Source organism: Urocampus carinirostris, chromosome 7 (genome assembly GCF_059441175.1).
Source record: "Urocampus carinirostris isolate Australia breed hairy pipefish chromosome 7, RoL_Ucar_1.0, whole genome shotgun sequence".
NCBI lineage: Eukaryota > Metazoa > Chordata > Actinopteri > Syngnathiformes > Syngnathidae > Urocampus > Urocampus carinirostris.
Window position 1 is genome coordinate 12,610,157 of NC_142355.1, and position 17,703 is coordinate 12,627,859.

General features: G+C 41.3%; 1 protein-coding gene across 1 annotated transcript in view; it reads right to left on the bottom strand.

The window, feature by feature from the left end:
- Positions 1-1,464: 1,464 nt before the first annotated feature.
- The window catches only part of spon1b (spondin 1b), an 82,634-nt gene continuing 66,395 nt past the window's right edge, over positions 1,465-17,703 (bottom strand). Inside the window, exons 9-16 of the mRNA XM_088339777.1 lie at positions 15,906-16,046; positions 15,675-15,750; positions 13,559-13,741; positions 10,026-10,196; positions 8,342-8,509; positions 6,613-6,771; positions 3,320-3,565; positions 1,465-3,243 (exon numbers count right to left, since the gene is read on the bottom strand). Of these exons, the coding sequence (XP_088195903.1) occupies positions 3,080-3,243; positions 3,320-3,565; positions 6,613-6,771; positions 8,342-8,509; positions 10,026-10,196; positions 13,559-13,741; positions 15,675-15,750; positions 15,906-16,046 (1,308 nt within the window). The 3' untranslated portion in view covers positions 1,465-3,079. The remainder of the gene's footprint in view (positions 3,244-3,319; positions 3,566-6,612; positions 6,772-8,341; positions 8,510-10,025; positions 10,197-13,558; positions 13,742-15,674; positions 15,751-15,905; positions 16,047-17,703) is intronic.

Below are 17,703 nucleotides of genomic sequence, written 5' to 3' on the forward strand. Positions count from 1 at the left end.
TTGATTTACCATAACAGTATCAGACGTTTTTTTGCGTTTTGACTAAATGGAGGAAAAGTAAAATGTTATGCCTTGCTGTTGTTCAAAGATGTTAAAGATGTGTCATGAAAATGCTTTACCTCAGAGACAATTATAAAACAGCTGTTTATTCATTTTGGGAGTGAATGGTGTTGAGGAAAGTTTGTCTGTTATCTATTAATAAAGTTTGACTGACCTATCCGACTGTTTTGTTGACATTCCCTTTAGCGCGACACCATCTAATGGTTGCATAACGTAACTACAGCCTCTACTGTAGCGCCTTATAATGCGGTGTGCCTTATGTATGGAAAAAAGTTTTAAAATATATCATTCATTGAAGGTGCGCCTTATAACACGGTGTGCCTTATAGTGCGGAAATTACGGTACTTGGTTTCGTGGCTCTGGGTCAAACAAGTTTCAGACCCCTGAGCAAAAGTTTGAAGATGTATACAATCTAAAATCAATTTTGTTGTAAGTTACTCCAAAACCATTTGTAAAACACGTCTTTCTGAATTTTGGCCAAACACTCAAAGTACAGAAAAGCTACAGTACTAGTAATTGTGTTGTGGTGTAAAGTATGAAAGGAAACAAATATGCCCTGTCATTTAAAGGGCCACAAACGTTTAACTTTTCTTCCAGCAAAACTCACAAAACTTTCCCAACAACACTTAAGATCCTTCCAAGTGTTTAAGTTTGTTTAAGAACAGGGGTCGGGAACGTATGGCTTGCGAGTCAGATATGGTTCTTTTCATGAGTACATCTGGCTCAAAGATGAAATGTGGGCCAAAGCAATCTTCTCTGTGAATTTTCTACTTTGGTGTATGAGAAGCTGAAGCGACACAGTAAGCCAGACGTTCAGTCCAAATGATATAGGGCAGACTTTAAACTGGAATTTACACACAGGGTATACAAACAACAAACTTTGTTGTGGATGTCTCTAAGGAAACCTGTGTGGAAATATTCTAGTTTAAAAAGCCACAGAACAAACTATAAACAGCTGAAAACCCCATCCAAGCACCCAATGTAATTTATTTGAGGGAGTAGGGGTGGGCACACACCCCTATATACATCCGTATTCTTCTGGATTGCAGTATTTTGTGACATTTTTACAAAATAACTTGTCTCGCACCACATTTTAAAAACTGTTATTTACGACAAAAAAGACAGTCAAGATGAGCCTTTAACCATCTTTGGGGTAGGGTGCTTTGTTAGAAGTGTCCTTAAAAAGTTTGGAGAGGAATATTTTCTCGATTAAGTATGTGTTAACAATGCCCGACAAAGTTCAAAGAGCCTTTACACTGTGCTTATCGGTTTTAATCTGACCTTTGTTTTAGGGAGTGACTTTATGCTCGTCATCGCAATTTTTTGTTAGTCTAGCATGAAAATGGTAATAGCGGGAAAAGGCCCGGGTCTAAGACAGTCAGAACACCAACCCGAACCCGCAAAAAGGATGAAAACAAAGAGTTTATTTGAATGCATTTAAGAAATACACGTACTTGCACGCGCGCAACGAATGAGCTGACTGAGGCTGTGATCACGACTTTAAGCCACGACGGCAGAAAATAACAAAGTTACAGATTTTGTACAGCACTTTTAAGTGACTGTGTGAGAAAGACACATTTTAAGTGATATATTGTCGATATGGGACACAGGCTCCATCTATTTATCCATTCTCTTGACCGCTTATCCTCAGTAGGGTCGTGGGGGTGCTGGAACCCATAGTCGGGCAGTGGGCAGGGGACACCCTGAACTGGTTGCCAGCCAGTCGCAGGGCACACAGAGACAGACAACTCACTCACTCATTCACACCTAGGGATAATTTGAACCGGCCAATTAACCTGACATGCATGTTTTTGGAATGTGGGAGGAAACCAGAGCGCCCGGAGGAAACCCACGGAAGTACGGGGAGAACATGCAAACTCCACACGGGGAGGCTGCAATAGTTGAACCTCCGCACTGTGGGGCTCTGCGCTAACCACAAAGCCCCCGTGCCGCCCCTACACAGGGGCTCTAGTATTAATATTTTTTCATAGATTTGATCCAATCATCAAATGTCACTCAGTGGAATCAAAAGTGCTTAAGAATTTATTTTGTCTAGAGAGAGAATTGGGTGGTTAGTTGAATTTGTATTAAAATATATGGCGTGGCTCGCAAAAACAAAGTACAGTGGAACCTCGATTTTCGAACGCCTCTCAGTTCGAACAAATTGGTGTCCGACCAAAAATTTCGCGAAATTCTTGCTTCGCTGTTCGGTCAAAAAATCGGAGTTCGAACGCCGGTAATGCGTGAGTGCGTACGCTAGGGTGCGATGCTGAGCGGCATACGGGTGTTTTAGCCCCTTATTATGCCTCCGAAGAAAGTCAGTGCAAGCAGCAAAGTTGCTACAGGTGAAAAAAGAAAAGTAGTGCGTACAACTATTGCATTTAAGAAAGAAATAATAGCCAAATATAAAGGAGGTGTGCGAGCGCCTTCTGCTGACCACCACAAAGGTAAGAAATCCTATTCATAAGATTACGATAACGCGAACGTACGATTAGCCTGCGTTAGCTTTAAGTTTACGTTAAACATTCAGGGTGTTGGAACGGAGCCCAACATTGAGGGTGTTGGAACGGAGCCCCCTTTCCAATGAACCGCTCACCACGTGTTGTGGAGACCCGGGTGCTAAATGACTTGTAAACGACCTGATTTTTTTTTTTTACACGTTCATGTTAGGGGAATCTTTCGTACGGAAGATTACGATAACGCGAACGTACGATTAGCCTGGGTTAGCTTTATGTTTACGTTAAACTTTCAAGGTAAACATTCAGGGTGTTGGAACGGATTAAAACGATTTACATTATTTTTAATGGGAAAAATGATTTCGGTGATCGAACAAATCGGTTTTCGTACAGGGTTCTGGAACGGATTATGGTCGAGAACCGAGGTTCCACTGTATTAGTATTTGCTTTCATGGCTTTTTTGAGTGAAAAAGGTTCCCGACCCCGGGTTTAAAATATTTTGCAGTCGCCCAGAGAAGCTTACATTGATGCAAGCACTCCCCTGTGAAACACAACAGCGCCAACTAGCAGGGATTAACGTTACAGGCACGGATCTCCTTCCGGTCCTTGCAGTTGCTTGCTGCAGCACCTTTCCCTCTTTTCTTCTTCAACATGAAGCGTTCCTGGATGCCCCCTCCGCAAGATTTGGTGCAGTCGGTCCAGCTGCTCCACGGTTGTGTCCCACAACCTTGTGAGCAAAGACAATACTGTTTGCACCGTGACGTTACCGTGCCGCTGGAAGTCACCGGTTTCTCGCCACCTACCTTGCTGCTCTTCTGAGTCTCTTCCCTGTTTACCTCTTCTTCTTCTTTTGCCTTCAGCTCTGTCCTCCTTGGGTTTTGAGCGGCATTTGCGGATCTTGCATTTCTTGCGCTGGATGGTCTCTGGACACGAGGTGCCCCCGAATTGCGGCTCCAGTTTGATCATACGGGTCCGGATGGTGTGTCCTTTACCGCACGACTTGTTACACTCAGACCACTCGGACCACTCGGAGACCATGCAGTCAATAGCTGGAAGACATTTTGTAAACACACATAGATTATGTCATATGTGTCGATGTTATATGTGTCCAAGCCGTGTCGGCCAAATTATCTGATATGGCCCAGGTTGCAATGCTGAGAGAGGCACAAGAGAAAAATTGTGTTAAACAATACTTGCAGTTTTAAACATGTCACCAAAACCAGGTCCCACTCGCTAAGCAGCCACTAGAGCTGTATATGCTGACTATTATTAATATAGCACAGAACATTAAAGAAACCCATTCCGCTGTTTACTTAAAATAAAAGTAATTGACGCCCTGTATAGAGCAATGTGAAAAAAAACAAAATCTTAATAAAAAGCACCCGGGTGTTTAAAGAAACTTTAGCTCCTTTCTATAATAGATATCAAATGTAATGCAGAAGTTCCCATATTCGGGTAAACATCTCATCTCATCTCATTAGCTGCACCGCTTATCCTCAGTAGTCGCGGGGGTGCTGGAGCCCATCCCAGCAATCATCGGGCAGTGGGCAGGGGACACCCTGAACTGGTTGCCAGCCAATCGCAAGGCACACGGGGACAGACAACTCACTCGCTCGTTCACACTTAGGGACAATTTGGACCGGCCAATTCACCAGAAATGCATGTTTTTTGGAAAGTGGGAGGAAACCGGAGTGCCCGGAGGAAACCCACGCAAGCACGGGGAGAACATACAAACTCCGCACAGGAAGTCTGGAGCTGGATTTGAACCCACGCAGGAGGTCCCCATGACATGAACTGTGCCACTGCGCCGCCATGGTGCTCGGGTAAACATGTTCATAATAAAAATAAAAAGCAGATATACTTTTTAATGATGATCATTTGTGTTTTTATACAATTTTTTTTGCCACTTTCCAGTCTGCAAGATTTTCCCTGAGTCAAATAAACTGTAATGGAAATGAAATCAATTTATGCTTGTATGATAATCAGATTTCATCTAATGCCTTTTCGTATGTCTTCTGTACCAGATGACATACCAGTCTGTCTGTACCAGACATTTGGGGCGGCAGTAGCTCAGGAGGTAGAGCGATCGTCTTGGGATCAAGGGATCCCAGTTCGAATCCCGGCTCGTCCGTGTTACATGTCGAAGTGTCCTTGGGTAAGACACTGAACCCCTAATACCCCCAATAAGCAGGTTAGCGCCTTACATGGCTTACATGGCTGCAAGGCCGCTATTGGGAAATGTGGAGCACATTGTAAAGCGCTTTGGGAAGTCATTGACTTGAAAAGCGCTGTATAAATGCAGATCATCTCATTTTATTTCATTTCATTTCATTTACCATTGGTGGTCTAGTGGTAGGCGTTTTCACTGCCACTACTCATGTATTATTCCTGTTGCATACAATTTTTGTGATTTTGGTCAGCTACACTTACCTACTGATCTGATATTTCCAAAATGATACGCGGACACTCCCCAACTAACGACCATTCGACTTACGAAAAACGGTAGATACAAGCATTTTTTTCGGAATATTGAAAAATATCCGTACATTGCTGTAAGTTGGATTTTGTATTGTGTACACCTTTTTCCGAGTACAGGACATTACTGTAGTGCTTCTTTCCGCCGCTACCGGCGTGTGGCGCTGTGAGGGGTCACCCAACATCCACCCCGAATTAGAAATTGTTGTAGAAAATAAACTTGCATTTGTAGAATAGATTTGCATACATTTAGAAAGAAATGTAGAAAGACTTGCTTACAGTTAAGAGAAATGTTGTTTACATCTCGGGAAGGTCTCAGCGGACGAATTAGTAGAAACAATCCTCCTTGACGGAGGACAACAGATAACGGCAAAGGGCAAGGTGACATAAACTGGCATAAACTTAAAAACACTTCCAAAAAAGGACGGAACCCTGGGCATCTACGCCTTCAGGCGTGAAAAGGGACGGGCCAAACCGGGTACACGTGCTATGTTGAAAACTATAAAGACACACGCATATCTTTGATTCGCTGAGTCTCTTTTTGAAATTGTGTATCAATAAAAAGAACTCCCTCTTATGTCATTTTGATTCCTGCATTTCTTTGAACACGTACGAGACGATTCAACAAATTGGTCTTATCTTCAACAAAATCCGCTTCCTCTTCCTAGTTCGTGTGTAAACATTCTATACTGTATCTCCAGAAGAAGTTTGACATTTTTATTGTTTAGTATTTCGTGCATCCATTCCATATGGTTCGTGTAAAGTGTAGAGGCGAGCTGTTTCTTTTGAAACAAAAGTGGAAAAAGAAAGCTTGATACGGTTGAGAAAATGGTTGGCTCGCCTTTTTTGGCCACTTTTGACCAGGAAGGACGTCGCCTAATTCTTGAACCTCATCTTCCAAAAGTAAGTTAAACTTAATTTTATTTATCTTTATATATTATTATTTTACGAAATTGTATTTTTTAGTACAAAACAATACAGGTTACTTAAACAAGCGTTAAACATACTTATATAAACCTTAAACATACAAAATATAGCACTGAAGAAACTTACGGATGTCGTTCGTAAGTGGGGCAGCGTCTGTACTGTAAGTGTATAAAAAGATCAACAGTTATGCTTGAATACACCCGGTAGCTCTTAATGATGTCTCAATTTCATGCACCTTATGGTCTGATGAGCCTTATATATATAAAATATATGAAATAAGATTATTTTTTGGGGGGTGTGTCTTGTAATCCGGTGCACTAAATTTGGTACTTTTAGAAGGTCATTTTTTTCTCGCCTTATCCCTGATCAATCAGGGGTTGGCTCCCATACACCTTTGTACGAATGTGCACGGTAAATGATGCGAGGATACTACTCCAACAGATGTGTCGCAACACCTGACATTGAGAGTCATTACGTGAACAAATCCCCCAATTCCAAACCCTAATTTCAAGCGCCAAGCAGGGAGGCAATGGGCACAAATGTTGTCTTAGGCATGACTCGGTAGAGGCTTGAACCAATAAGCTCAGGGCCACCAAACTGGTACAGAAGAATGTCTTCAGTAAAGTTGCTACAATTTTAAAAGGAACTGTGGCAACAATGTCCCTGAACTGAAATTATTGAGGAGGTTACTTACGGCACTCTGGCAGCATGCACTTCTCATTTTGCTCCAACTCTTCAGTGCACTCTGTAGGATCCGACTTTAGCATCCTCTGGCGGCTGCGAAGGCCGCGTCCACAAGTAACGCTACATTCACTCCAGTCAGACCATGGTGTTAACATACAAGGGATGGTATCTGTAAACACACACAAATATGCATGCAGCTTATATACGTACATTTTGGAATAGAACGGTGCAGCGGCAATGGAACAGAATGTCAAACATCTTAGAAAATGTTGGTGCTTGGTCCTTTTTGACACTGTAGCATCGCTTACAAGGCAACAGATTATCCCAGATAGTTCCACCAATTCATCCCATTACTTAATGGTCTTCTTTAATAAGAGGCATACAGGAAGAAATCGCTAAAGACAGTATTAATACAACACATACTAAAGGGCTGAAATCTATAGATGCACAACATGGGAGAGAGCGCCGGTCTTCTGGTGATCCCAAGAGCCAAGAAGTGTTCCGCTGGTTCGAGAGCGTTCTCCATTCGGGCACCGGTGCTGTGGAATGCTCTTCCCCCTGAGATACGATTTGCAACCTCAGTGGAAATTTTTAAATCTAAGCTTAAAACTCACTTCTACTCTATAGCATATGAATAACCTATACTTTTCGTGGACAATATCTCTGTATTATTTGTAATTGCAATCCTTTGCTGTCTGGTAATCCTGGAAGGGGGATGTCACATGTGCGGTCCCTTCTCAAAGTTTCTTCATTTTCCTCATGTTGAGGTTTTTGAGTTTTTCCTTGCCCTCGTGTTGGTTCCAGATCAGGGGATGGTGTAATAATAGTCTGAAAAAGTGTAATAACCTGTGAAGCCCTTTGAGACTCTTTGTGATTAAGGGCTATACAAATAAAAAGGACTTGACTTGACTTGGTAACCAAATTCCTCAAATATGCATCGGATCGAGGAAAACGGCGAGCTCTAAATGCAAAACACTGCGGTGCCAACTGAAAACATTTTTGGCACCCTTTTAGAGCAAAAATCAGTCTATGTTTTTGCAAACATTATACATATGATACATAACGGGGGCAAATATGGGGTTTAACAGTATCTTATTCAATATTGACTACATACTCATGATGTTTGAACTTTTTCACCCACAAATCCGCAAGTCCGCAATATAAACATCCCAATTGAACAGCTGCGGAATTTATCTATTAAAACGCTTCTGTTCTTTTTCAGTATTATCCGAATCATTGTCAAATTGCGGAAGTGTCCTTTATTCCTCATGGAACAATGACAAGCAAATGCAATTTTGTCTGTCACTGCAGAAACCAGCACAACAGCACAAAACTGTCTGTGTTGCAATCTGGCGCTGTCGTCTAGAAATATAGGGCTTAAGTTTTACTGGACACAACCCACATCCGCGTTTTCCCTTACCGCAGTAGTAAATGTGTGCTTTTTTTGTAATGTTTCTACTTATCCCCATCTTGAATGGTCACATGATGTGAAAATACGTGGACGCAACTAACAAAATGTTCTTCAGCCAAAGGCGTCAACGCCATATTCCCCTTGCTATTGGCGCTCGGTGTGTGCCGGGCTTAAGCCTGCATCTTAAAACCCGGGACGCCTTGAACAAAAACAAAATGTTTTTTAAATTTAAGGCATCCTGCTTATACCCAGTCCCTCATTTTAGTCTGGGGCTTAAGATACACAATTTGTACTACTTTTGATTCATCAGATTTTGTTTTCAACTCACAGCATTCTGGCATCATGCATTTGTCCATTTCGACCACCTCCGTTTTGCACATTGACCCGTCGATCGGTGGCATTTTAACCATGCGTTCACGTCTTCTTGTGCCCATCCCACAGGAAACGCTGCAAGGATCCCATTCCGCCCATTCGGTCACCACGCAGCTGCTGGCAGCTGAAAGGACAGGAAAATATGGTTCCTATTGGAATAGACACAATTACAAGACAGAATATTTTGGGAAAAATTAGAGTCTCTATTCTTATTAGACCAGCATTTGGGACGTAAGTGATGATTTAATAAGAGGGCCCCGTTCACAATCTCATAAAGTTATTGTATCTTATTTCAAAAGTGCTCTTCATTGAAACAAGGTCATCCATTGACCACTTGAGCCTGCACTAGGCAGAGGAATCAAACATCCTTCTTCAAACGTTTTGCGTAAACTTGCAAGGCAAGAATTGAACCGTTGCATGACTTTCGGGTATAATCCAGGTACAGACTGGTGGTGGTCAATTGAATATGTTGATTTCTTCAATTTTTATTTTATTTTCATATTTTATATTCTGTTTTGTCATTATGTCCAAAATGTCACAGTTGTATCCCTACATATATGTGTAAGTCCATGCTTCTGGCGAGCAACGGCCAAGCGCAACTTGTAAACAGACAAACGTGACAAAAAAAATACTTTTGGAGGAATGAAAACAAATCTAGTATGTCGTTAAATGTGGTGAGTGTCATGAACTAAATCATTTTTTAAATAAGTAAAAACTTAAATCTAAAAATATTATTTACAAATCAGCCTCACTTGGGCTTTGTTCCAATTCAAGAGAGTTAGCTGTGATTAGCAGTCATTTAAACAGATATTTTCAAAGCCAATTTATCAATTTCTCTAGTACTTTCAAAAGAAGAAATCCGGTGTGAATCATGTATTTTGCAGATCCACAAGTATATCTGCAATTTACATATGCAATTTTTTTCTTGCATTTATCATTTCATGATTTTTAGCCCTTGAGTTAACTGTGACTTTATCTGTGGACCGGAAAGATACGTGTGGAAGTCTTTTTGAAACAAATCTTTAAAAATGGGTAATAGGTAGCTCACACTTTCAGTCAGTGGAAATTCTTCCCCTTACAATTTACCACTGGAAATCTACATTATTTTTTTTGCATGGTCCATAATAAATATTTATAATTGAGATGTAATACTTCCAGAAATACACATTTTATAGTGCCCTGCTTTGTGTAGCATGCACCGGACCTCTTGGGTGCATCCCGTAGGGGGCGATGACACTTCTTTGGACAATGCCATACAAATTAATGCCAGCTGCTGTCAATCAGGAGGGAAGATATGCAATGGCAAAGCCACCAGTGAGCAGTATTGGCGTTATTTTTACGCAGACTTGTTAAGAAACATGGCAAGAATTTAAAGCATTTTCAAGGACTCTATCCAAAATTCAAGCACTATTAAACCCTTGAAAACACATTGACATTCAAACATTTTCAAGGATTTCAAGCATCCGCATGAATGCTGTTATTTGGTTTGGTCCAAAGACTGAAATTCTGATCTCAATCTGACTATTCTATTCCTTGCACGTAAACATACTTCTTGGTGCCCATGGAATCCTAATAGAACTGTAATAAGAAGGATTTTCAGGAATATATTCGCGACACACACAACTTTATAAAAGACTCACAACATTCTTCATTGACGACACACTTCTCAATCTCCTCTGTGTCGAGCTGGCAAAGTGAGCCATCCTCTGGGTACTGCTTGACGTAACGCTCTCTGGACCGCATTCCCATCCCACAGGAAACGCTGCAGGCCGACCAGCTAATCCACTCTGACATCATGCATGTTGATGGCTCTGCGCATCAAAGCAGGGAGTTATTTCCGTCATTCATCTTTGGGCCCAAAGTGCAGTCTAACGGGGAACTTGGTTGAGGCTTTCCATTTTTTGGAAAGTAAGAAATCATCCATTGTCAATTGTGTTTCTTTTGCATTACTCCGTTTTTGTAAAAATATATCTGTAAATAAGACAGTATTTCACCAATATAATTGGCTGTAAGCGTAGTTAGCATAAGAAGATACAATTTTCGCTGCGGCATAGCAGATTTCACTACCTAAGGGGCCGGTCACACAGACATTTGCGGCTGAATCACGGCCAGAAATTTCTGCCTTTGAGGCGGATGCTATTGGACGCATTGAGATCGCCATTCAGACGAGATACGGCAGTGCTTAACACGAGGTCGGAAATTCGCGCGCGGGTGGCAGCGCGAATAAGTTTTGCGCTGCTCAATTCTTCAGAGCGCGGGTACACAGCCTTTCACGAGTGTATCGAGGCTTAACCACGGCCAGAAATTTCTGGCCGTGAAGCAGATGCTGTTGGGCGCTGTTGGACGTTTTGAGACCGCCATATAGATGAGATACAGCAGTGCTTTACTCGCGGTCGGAAATTCACACGAGGTTGGCCGCGCGCAAAACTTTTGAGCTGCTCAAAAGTTTGAGCACGTGTTAAACCGCGTGCCGCACACGTGGTCAACACGAGGTAATGACGCGGAAATGACGCGGAACGACGTGCTCTGGCCGCAGCCAGGGCGTGGTTACACATGGGTAGGACGGGAAATTTCAGCGGGTAATCGTGGGTGGAGCATGGTAATAGCATGTTCTGCGCCTGTATCGCGGTGTTATTACGTGAAATTAGCGTGTTACGCGTGTGACAGTCAAACGCCTTTCTCCGCATATATACAGCGCGATTTGCCGAGCACACGTCAGTTGTGCTCGAGACGTCAAGGGGGTGAACATGGATCCCCGTCAGCGTAGTGACCTCGTCTTAATCCATTTTTATTTCTTGACATTTCTTTTCAAGATAATAAAATAAAAATGATGCCATAGCTTGAAATCTTGGGGACTGTGTCTTGAGCGGTTATGATTTCTACAGCCCGGTGTTATCCGAGAAATGCATCCCTGCCGAGATTTGCATCCCCTCGCTACTACAACCACTTTTACCTCGTTTTATCTCACTTTTAGGGAATGTAATGGCGAACATATAACCAAAACCACTTCGTCTTGCATTTGTTGGAATGTAATACAACTTAAACCATTCCGTCTTTGTTTTTGTTGTGAACGTAATCGAACGGTAAATCCTCCCCCCCCTCGCGTGAACGCGCATTCTGCTGCGCTTCCAACAAAAACGATCGTATTCTATATAAAACGCTTATTAAAACAATAAAGCGAGCTAATTATAACAATTGGGAGATCCTAGTCTATATAACGCGTTTATTTAAACAATAAAGTGCGATCGTATTCTACAAAATGCGTTTGTTAACGCGGATGAAAAAGTCAAAAGCGATCGCAGCAGAATGCGCGTTTACGCGAGGGGGTGGGGGGTGGGGGTGTTGCGTAGGAGTCGGATTTGGACACAACACCGGCTCGGGAGCTTTTATACCCGTGGTCCACACGAGAAAATGACGCAGAAATGACGCGATGAGGAAGCGGAACAGTCGCCGGCGTCTGCTTTGCGGGCATACCACCGATGAACAGCTGGTTGGCCAATTTTGCGCATTTTTCATCGCGGGCAACCACGGGCAAAAAAAAAACGCAAAATTTTAGCCGTGATTCAGCCGCAAACGGCTGTGTGACCGGCCCCTAAGATGTGGCACTTCCATCAGAGGGAGGAAATTGTTTATTAAAGAAATCTGCTGAGAGAAAAAAAATACCATTTAATCCACCTTATATTATTCTGTCCTGTAATGAAGGCACTGCCATTATCACTGTCTAATTATGGATCAACAACATAGAGGGACGTACTCATCATAAACAATCAACTTCTGAAATTAATCCCTGCACCATCTCAGCACACGCTCACAGAGAGCAGACCTAATACTCATTGTAGCATCTGTTTATTCAAGCTACTCTATGATCACTCTGGGCAAACATGGCCCCAATTAAATTTTAGGATCAAACAATTCAGTCAAGCAGGTAGAAAAATAATTAAGGTAGCAGCTTTGTTGTTCCACTCTTGTTCCCTTGGGTTAAGGTTAGTGTTGGGAGTAACTCATTACAAAGGACGCGTTCCTGGAACGCAACTACTTTTATCAGTAACAAGAAATGTAACGCGTTATTAACAAAGGTCTATTACTACACAGTTATTTTGCTACCCGTTATATACAGAAAATGAAGTACCGGGTACTATAACTGCCAAACACTCCTACCTCACTAAGGTTCTCACACACAACCCTTGATCGGCCAGTTATGTTTTCCAATTGGAGGGCATGTTTATATTTACTTACAAAGTACAACTGAATACACTTGTAAGAGAACGCTGAATTTCTTGCCATGGAGATATTCTCCCTACCGTATATCGGATCCCCTAAACGCAAGGGTGGACTTTGGGTAGAGGTTTGCTTCCTCACATGAACATACCTGTCAACCTGTACGTTTTTGCAGTACAAAGTACGTTTATTATGCATTTTAAGACTTGTACGACGTACAAGAAAATATGTACGGAAAAACGCAAATTTGTCAATTATGGGAACCATTCGGTATACACTGACTATCACGAAATGGAAAATCAATCAAGTCAAACGAGTTTGCGGTGGTAGCCTCGGTATAGTTTTTTTTTATTGTAAACGAAGCCAGCGGTTTGATGCTGCTGTGCATATGCGTAAGCCACCTGGGGATTTCCAATCATGCATCATTCCGTGGTAGTTGTGTAGAGAAAGGAAGTCCGTCTCTTTTTAGAGAACTGGCTTTTTTGTCTCAACTCATTAAAGAGAGCCATCTCTCAAACGGCTCACTTGCTTTGATGCAAGTGCAGTGTCCCCTGCCCACTGCCCGAGGATGGCTGGGATGGGCTCCAGCACCCCCGCGACCCTACTTGAGGATAAGCAGTGCAGCTAATGAGAGATGAGAGAAATTTGTACTACTTTTACATAATGGAAATCTTACCTAGAGGACACCACCATGTTTGTCTGGGATCTTGCTGCTACGCTGTGCTCTGTGGCATTGGTTTTTGCCCGCATTAGACAACAGTGCGATCCGGTGGTTAAATATTACACACCTGGGCTTTTAAATGTACGTACATTTTTAAGTTTTAAACTACTAGATTTTGGAAAACTAGTTAGCTAGCAACCATAAGTTTCCATCTCCCGCTTTATGAAAATTTCACCTTACGATTCCCTCATCAGAACGGATTCATGTCGTATCCTGGGGCTCTACTGTACTCACCCTGCATACTGCATCCAGGACCCATGCAGGGCTGGAAATCTTGAGTATGGGGACACGGAACACTGAGGTCTAGTTGTGCCTTAAGCATCCTTTGCCTCATCCGTCGACCTTTGTCACATGAGGCGCTGCTGCAGGCCGACCAGGGAGACCAACCGGAGTACATACAAGTCTCAGGGGTGTCGTCTAGGAAAGGAAAAATTAGGACATGAGCCTAAAAATATAAATGGAATGCTAATGTTTCTGGATCTTGAATGTTATTGTGAAAGGCTCATTCTGGGCATAATGTAAATTACTTGAAGGGTAGTTCATTTTGATGAATTAAAAATATGTGAACTCAACTTTACTGACATTGCTGCTGGACAGTAATAAACCAGGGGGTTCTACACTTTTTAGAAAGTGGGCTAGATTTGGTCTTGCATTCTTTAAATAGTATTTAATAACTTCGCCATCTGTGTTTGCAGTGCTTAGTGATCAGCGTAGGGACCTCGTAGCTCGCCTTTGTAGCATTTTCATTGAACTGGCAGGGTCTTGTGAATAAGCGCTGCTGTGCTGTTAATACAGCTTCCAGTTGCTTCACCTTTTCACAGCGTACGTTTACGCAGTCTGGCAATGCCTCTTGATATTCTATTCCTTGAGAACAGCCACAGTCTCTTGGCAAATTAGGCAAACTCACTTGTTCCGGGGAAAAAACCCTTCGATTTCCACTTTTCCTGAAAGCGGCGGACCTCACAGTCTTTTCCTTTTTTTATTGACAGCCCCTGTCGGAAATGGGGTGGGCTAAAATTCACACAGAAAACTAAGGGCAAGGTGGCCAAAGGGCTGCCATCATCTGGTGAAATGCTGAATTATTTTCCTGGTACAAATGTATTTTCTGCTGCGGTCAACAATATTGGAGGGCCACATATTATTCATTCGAAATTCGGCGTCTGTCCTGCCGTCGAATTTTTGTGTTTTTATTTTAATTTCCTTGTAGCAATTGCAAACAATTAAAATGTTAACCATAAGAGGGCGCTCCGAGACCAGACTAAGGTTTGTCTTCCTTATCAAAAATAAAGACTACCGGAAATTCAGACTACAAGCCACAACTTTTTTATACATTTTGAACACCACAGTTTCAATACGATTCAGCTTATTATTTTTGCCTGTTGGGGCCCCGTGTTGAAATGGCAGCAATTCCCATCCACCAGAGCGTCCCTGATGGGTTGCCTCGGCCTACCAGTTATCTTTGAACTGCTGCGGAGCATGGTAGTCTGACTGTTTAATTGAAAAAAAGCATCGCAAGTGCTCTAGGCAAGTGTTGATGTGATTTCTGCCCAGTTCTCTGAATGTCAACGTAACGAATTTCAATGAAGCGCAGGTAAACAGCAGGACTATAACTATGATTCCTTTCTGTACCCAAATGTTAAAGTGAAAGAATGGAGACCATGTATTACAACTACAAGATAAAACATTATACCTTTTAACTTATACATAAATGCTTCGAAGCTTTCTAACAAGTCGTGTTGGCTGGATGAGTATCTTGGTGATTATCAGGTATATTCTTCCTGTCAGCCTGAAAATTATCGTGTACCCCTCCTTAGTAACTAATGTTGTGTTTCATAAATCCCCTTCGAAGATTAGTATCAACCCTGCACAGAAAAACACAAGTTACTTGTGTAATCAAGACTGGTATTGGTACGGATTCCGATATCTGTACTAGCCCATCCGGAATATATATATAATTTACAAATTATGTAATATAAATAATTAGAAGACAAACCATTGTCCTTTGAATTTCACTTCCGACCAACCTGCATAGTCCTTTGTGTGTTTTTAACCTATGATATTTTTACATTCTGGTGCTTTTCAGTTTACTCCCTCAACAAAATGCAACCACCTAGTTCTGTTGAACTAATCATTACAGAAGAAGCACAATTTTAATAGCGCAAGGAATGATTGTATTTTCAGTCAGAAACATGAACCGGAAGTGGGTCAACAATAGTCGTATGCGACGCGTGGATACAGTCGTGATGGTTTTTCTTCCCCTTGCCAAGATGAGCAGACATGATAAAAGCATTTGGTTCTATGGCTTTTTCAAAAAGGAGTCAAAACTCACTATGAGTAACACATACTTTACCTTTCTCGGTTTCATCTTGACCAATATCTGCTACAATGTCATCGATGCTGTCTGGCACCACATTACACTGCTCACCCTAAGTAAAAACAAAGATACGTTGAATGAAACCTGAAAAAATGTCACCATTTACCAACATATGACCAAAAGTAAATGACTGATCACAAATAGAACATGTATAAGATGCATGAGTATGCATTTTTTTTACTCTTAATAGTAAAAATACTTTCATACCTTCCTGGCGATGCGCTCCACCACTACCTTGGCTACAGGGGTAATCGCCCCACCCTCAGGGTCATAGAAGGGGCTCTGAGGGTGATCCAAACTAGTCAAAGGTCGGATTTTGTCCTGTGGAATGATGGGCTTGTTTGGCGACTAAAAAAAGAGAGAAAAGTAAAGATTTTCATACTCCATTGGTATGCTGTAAAAATCATTTCAGTTCAGAAGCAAAAGATATTTGAACAAACAGTAAAGGAATTCATTTAAATTAGGGGTGTCAAACTCATTTTAGCTCAGGGGTCGCATGGTAGAAAAAGCATTCTCATGGGATAGAAGAAGAAGGATGCCTCTCGTCTCAATAAACTGGCGAGGAAAGCGAGCTCTGTTGTGGGCACAGAGCTCGACAGCCTGACAACAGTAGCTGAGAGACGGGCACTGAAAAAGCTGCGGTCAATCATGGACAATTCATCACATTCACTACACAGCATTATATCCAGACAGAAGAGCAGCTTCAGCGACAGACTGTTGTCACTGTCTTGTACCACGGACAGACTGAAGAGATCTTTTCTTCCTCATGCCATGAGGCTCTTTAACTCCACCCGGCGGAGTAAAGGCCCACATTAAACCACACCCCCTACATTGCATATTACCGTACTTTTATTGCAGGGTGTATTTTATGTAGCACTATTTAAATACTCTATACAACACGCTACAGTGGGTATTAGCACGTCACATTGGGTATTTGTATATTGTATTCCTTCTGCTTTATTATTGTATTGTTCTCAGCGAAGGGATGCTGCTGGAAATGTGAATTTCCCTGTGGGGATGAATAAAGTATCTATCTATCTATCTATAAGAACTAGTAAATTAATGGCAAAAAATGTGGGCCTTATCTGCAGGGCTGGGGATATTCTGGAGGCTCTCAATTGAGTTACAATCATGATTCAATGGCGTAAGTTTGGGTTATAAAACTATTATTGAAGGTTTTTCTCAATATTGTTTTCCATTCACCAAGATATAATCTCTTGTAGTCTTTATCAACTGTGCATTTGTAAGAAAAAAAAGAAATAAAACAAGAATTGAATTCCATTCAAGTACTGTTTATTTAATTCAGGGAAACTCATGCAGACTTGATACAGATAATATTTTAAAATATTGATAATCCTGATTGAAATGTCTTTTGCTTTTTATTATTTTTTTTAATGAAAATGTTTTAAAGTATGTGAATGTTGCTGCTTCTTTAAACTTCTGCAAAAACACCTAGGTGCAATTTTCAATTTTGCGTTTTTCAAATTAATGGCATCATTGACATTTATTTAAAGAAAAATGACACCGGAAATGGGTTTGTTCACTGTTCTCTGGTTGGTTAATGTCGTCAGTCAATACAGCTACAAATGCTTTGGGAGTAGCACTTGGCTTGGGCAACATCCTGAGGACATTTTTAAAAATGCTATCCAGATAATTTTTATCTTGTGCTTCTTTTATTGTCTCGCAGGCCGGATGAAATCTGTTGGCTGGCTTGCTCCGGCCAGCATGTAAGAAATAATGTTTTTATCTATTGATTGATACAAAAACTATATTTATGCATTAATTTTAGTGTTTAGTTCTATGTTTTGAATGTACTTATTTTTACATTTATGTCCGATTTTTTTAATCATGCTTACATTATTTTTCACACTTATTAATCAATTATTTATAGTAGTATACAAACATTTAAAAAACTAAATATTTATGTATTTTTTGTTTTTAATCTACCGTATTTTCCGCACTATAAGGCGCACATAAAATCTGATTTTTTTTTTTAAAGCTGACT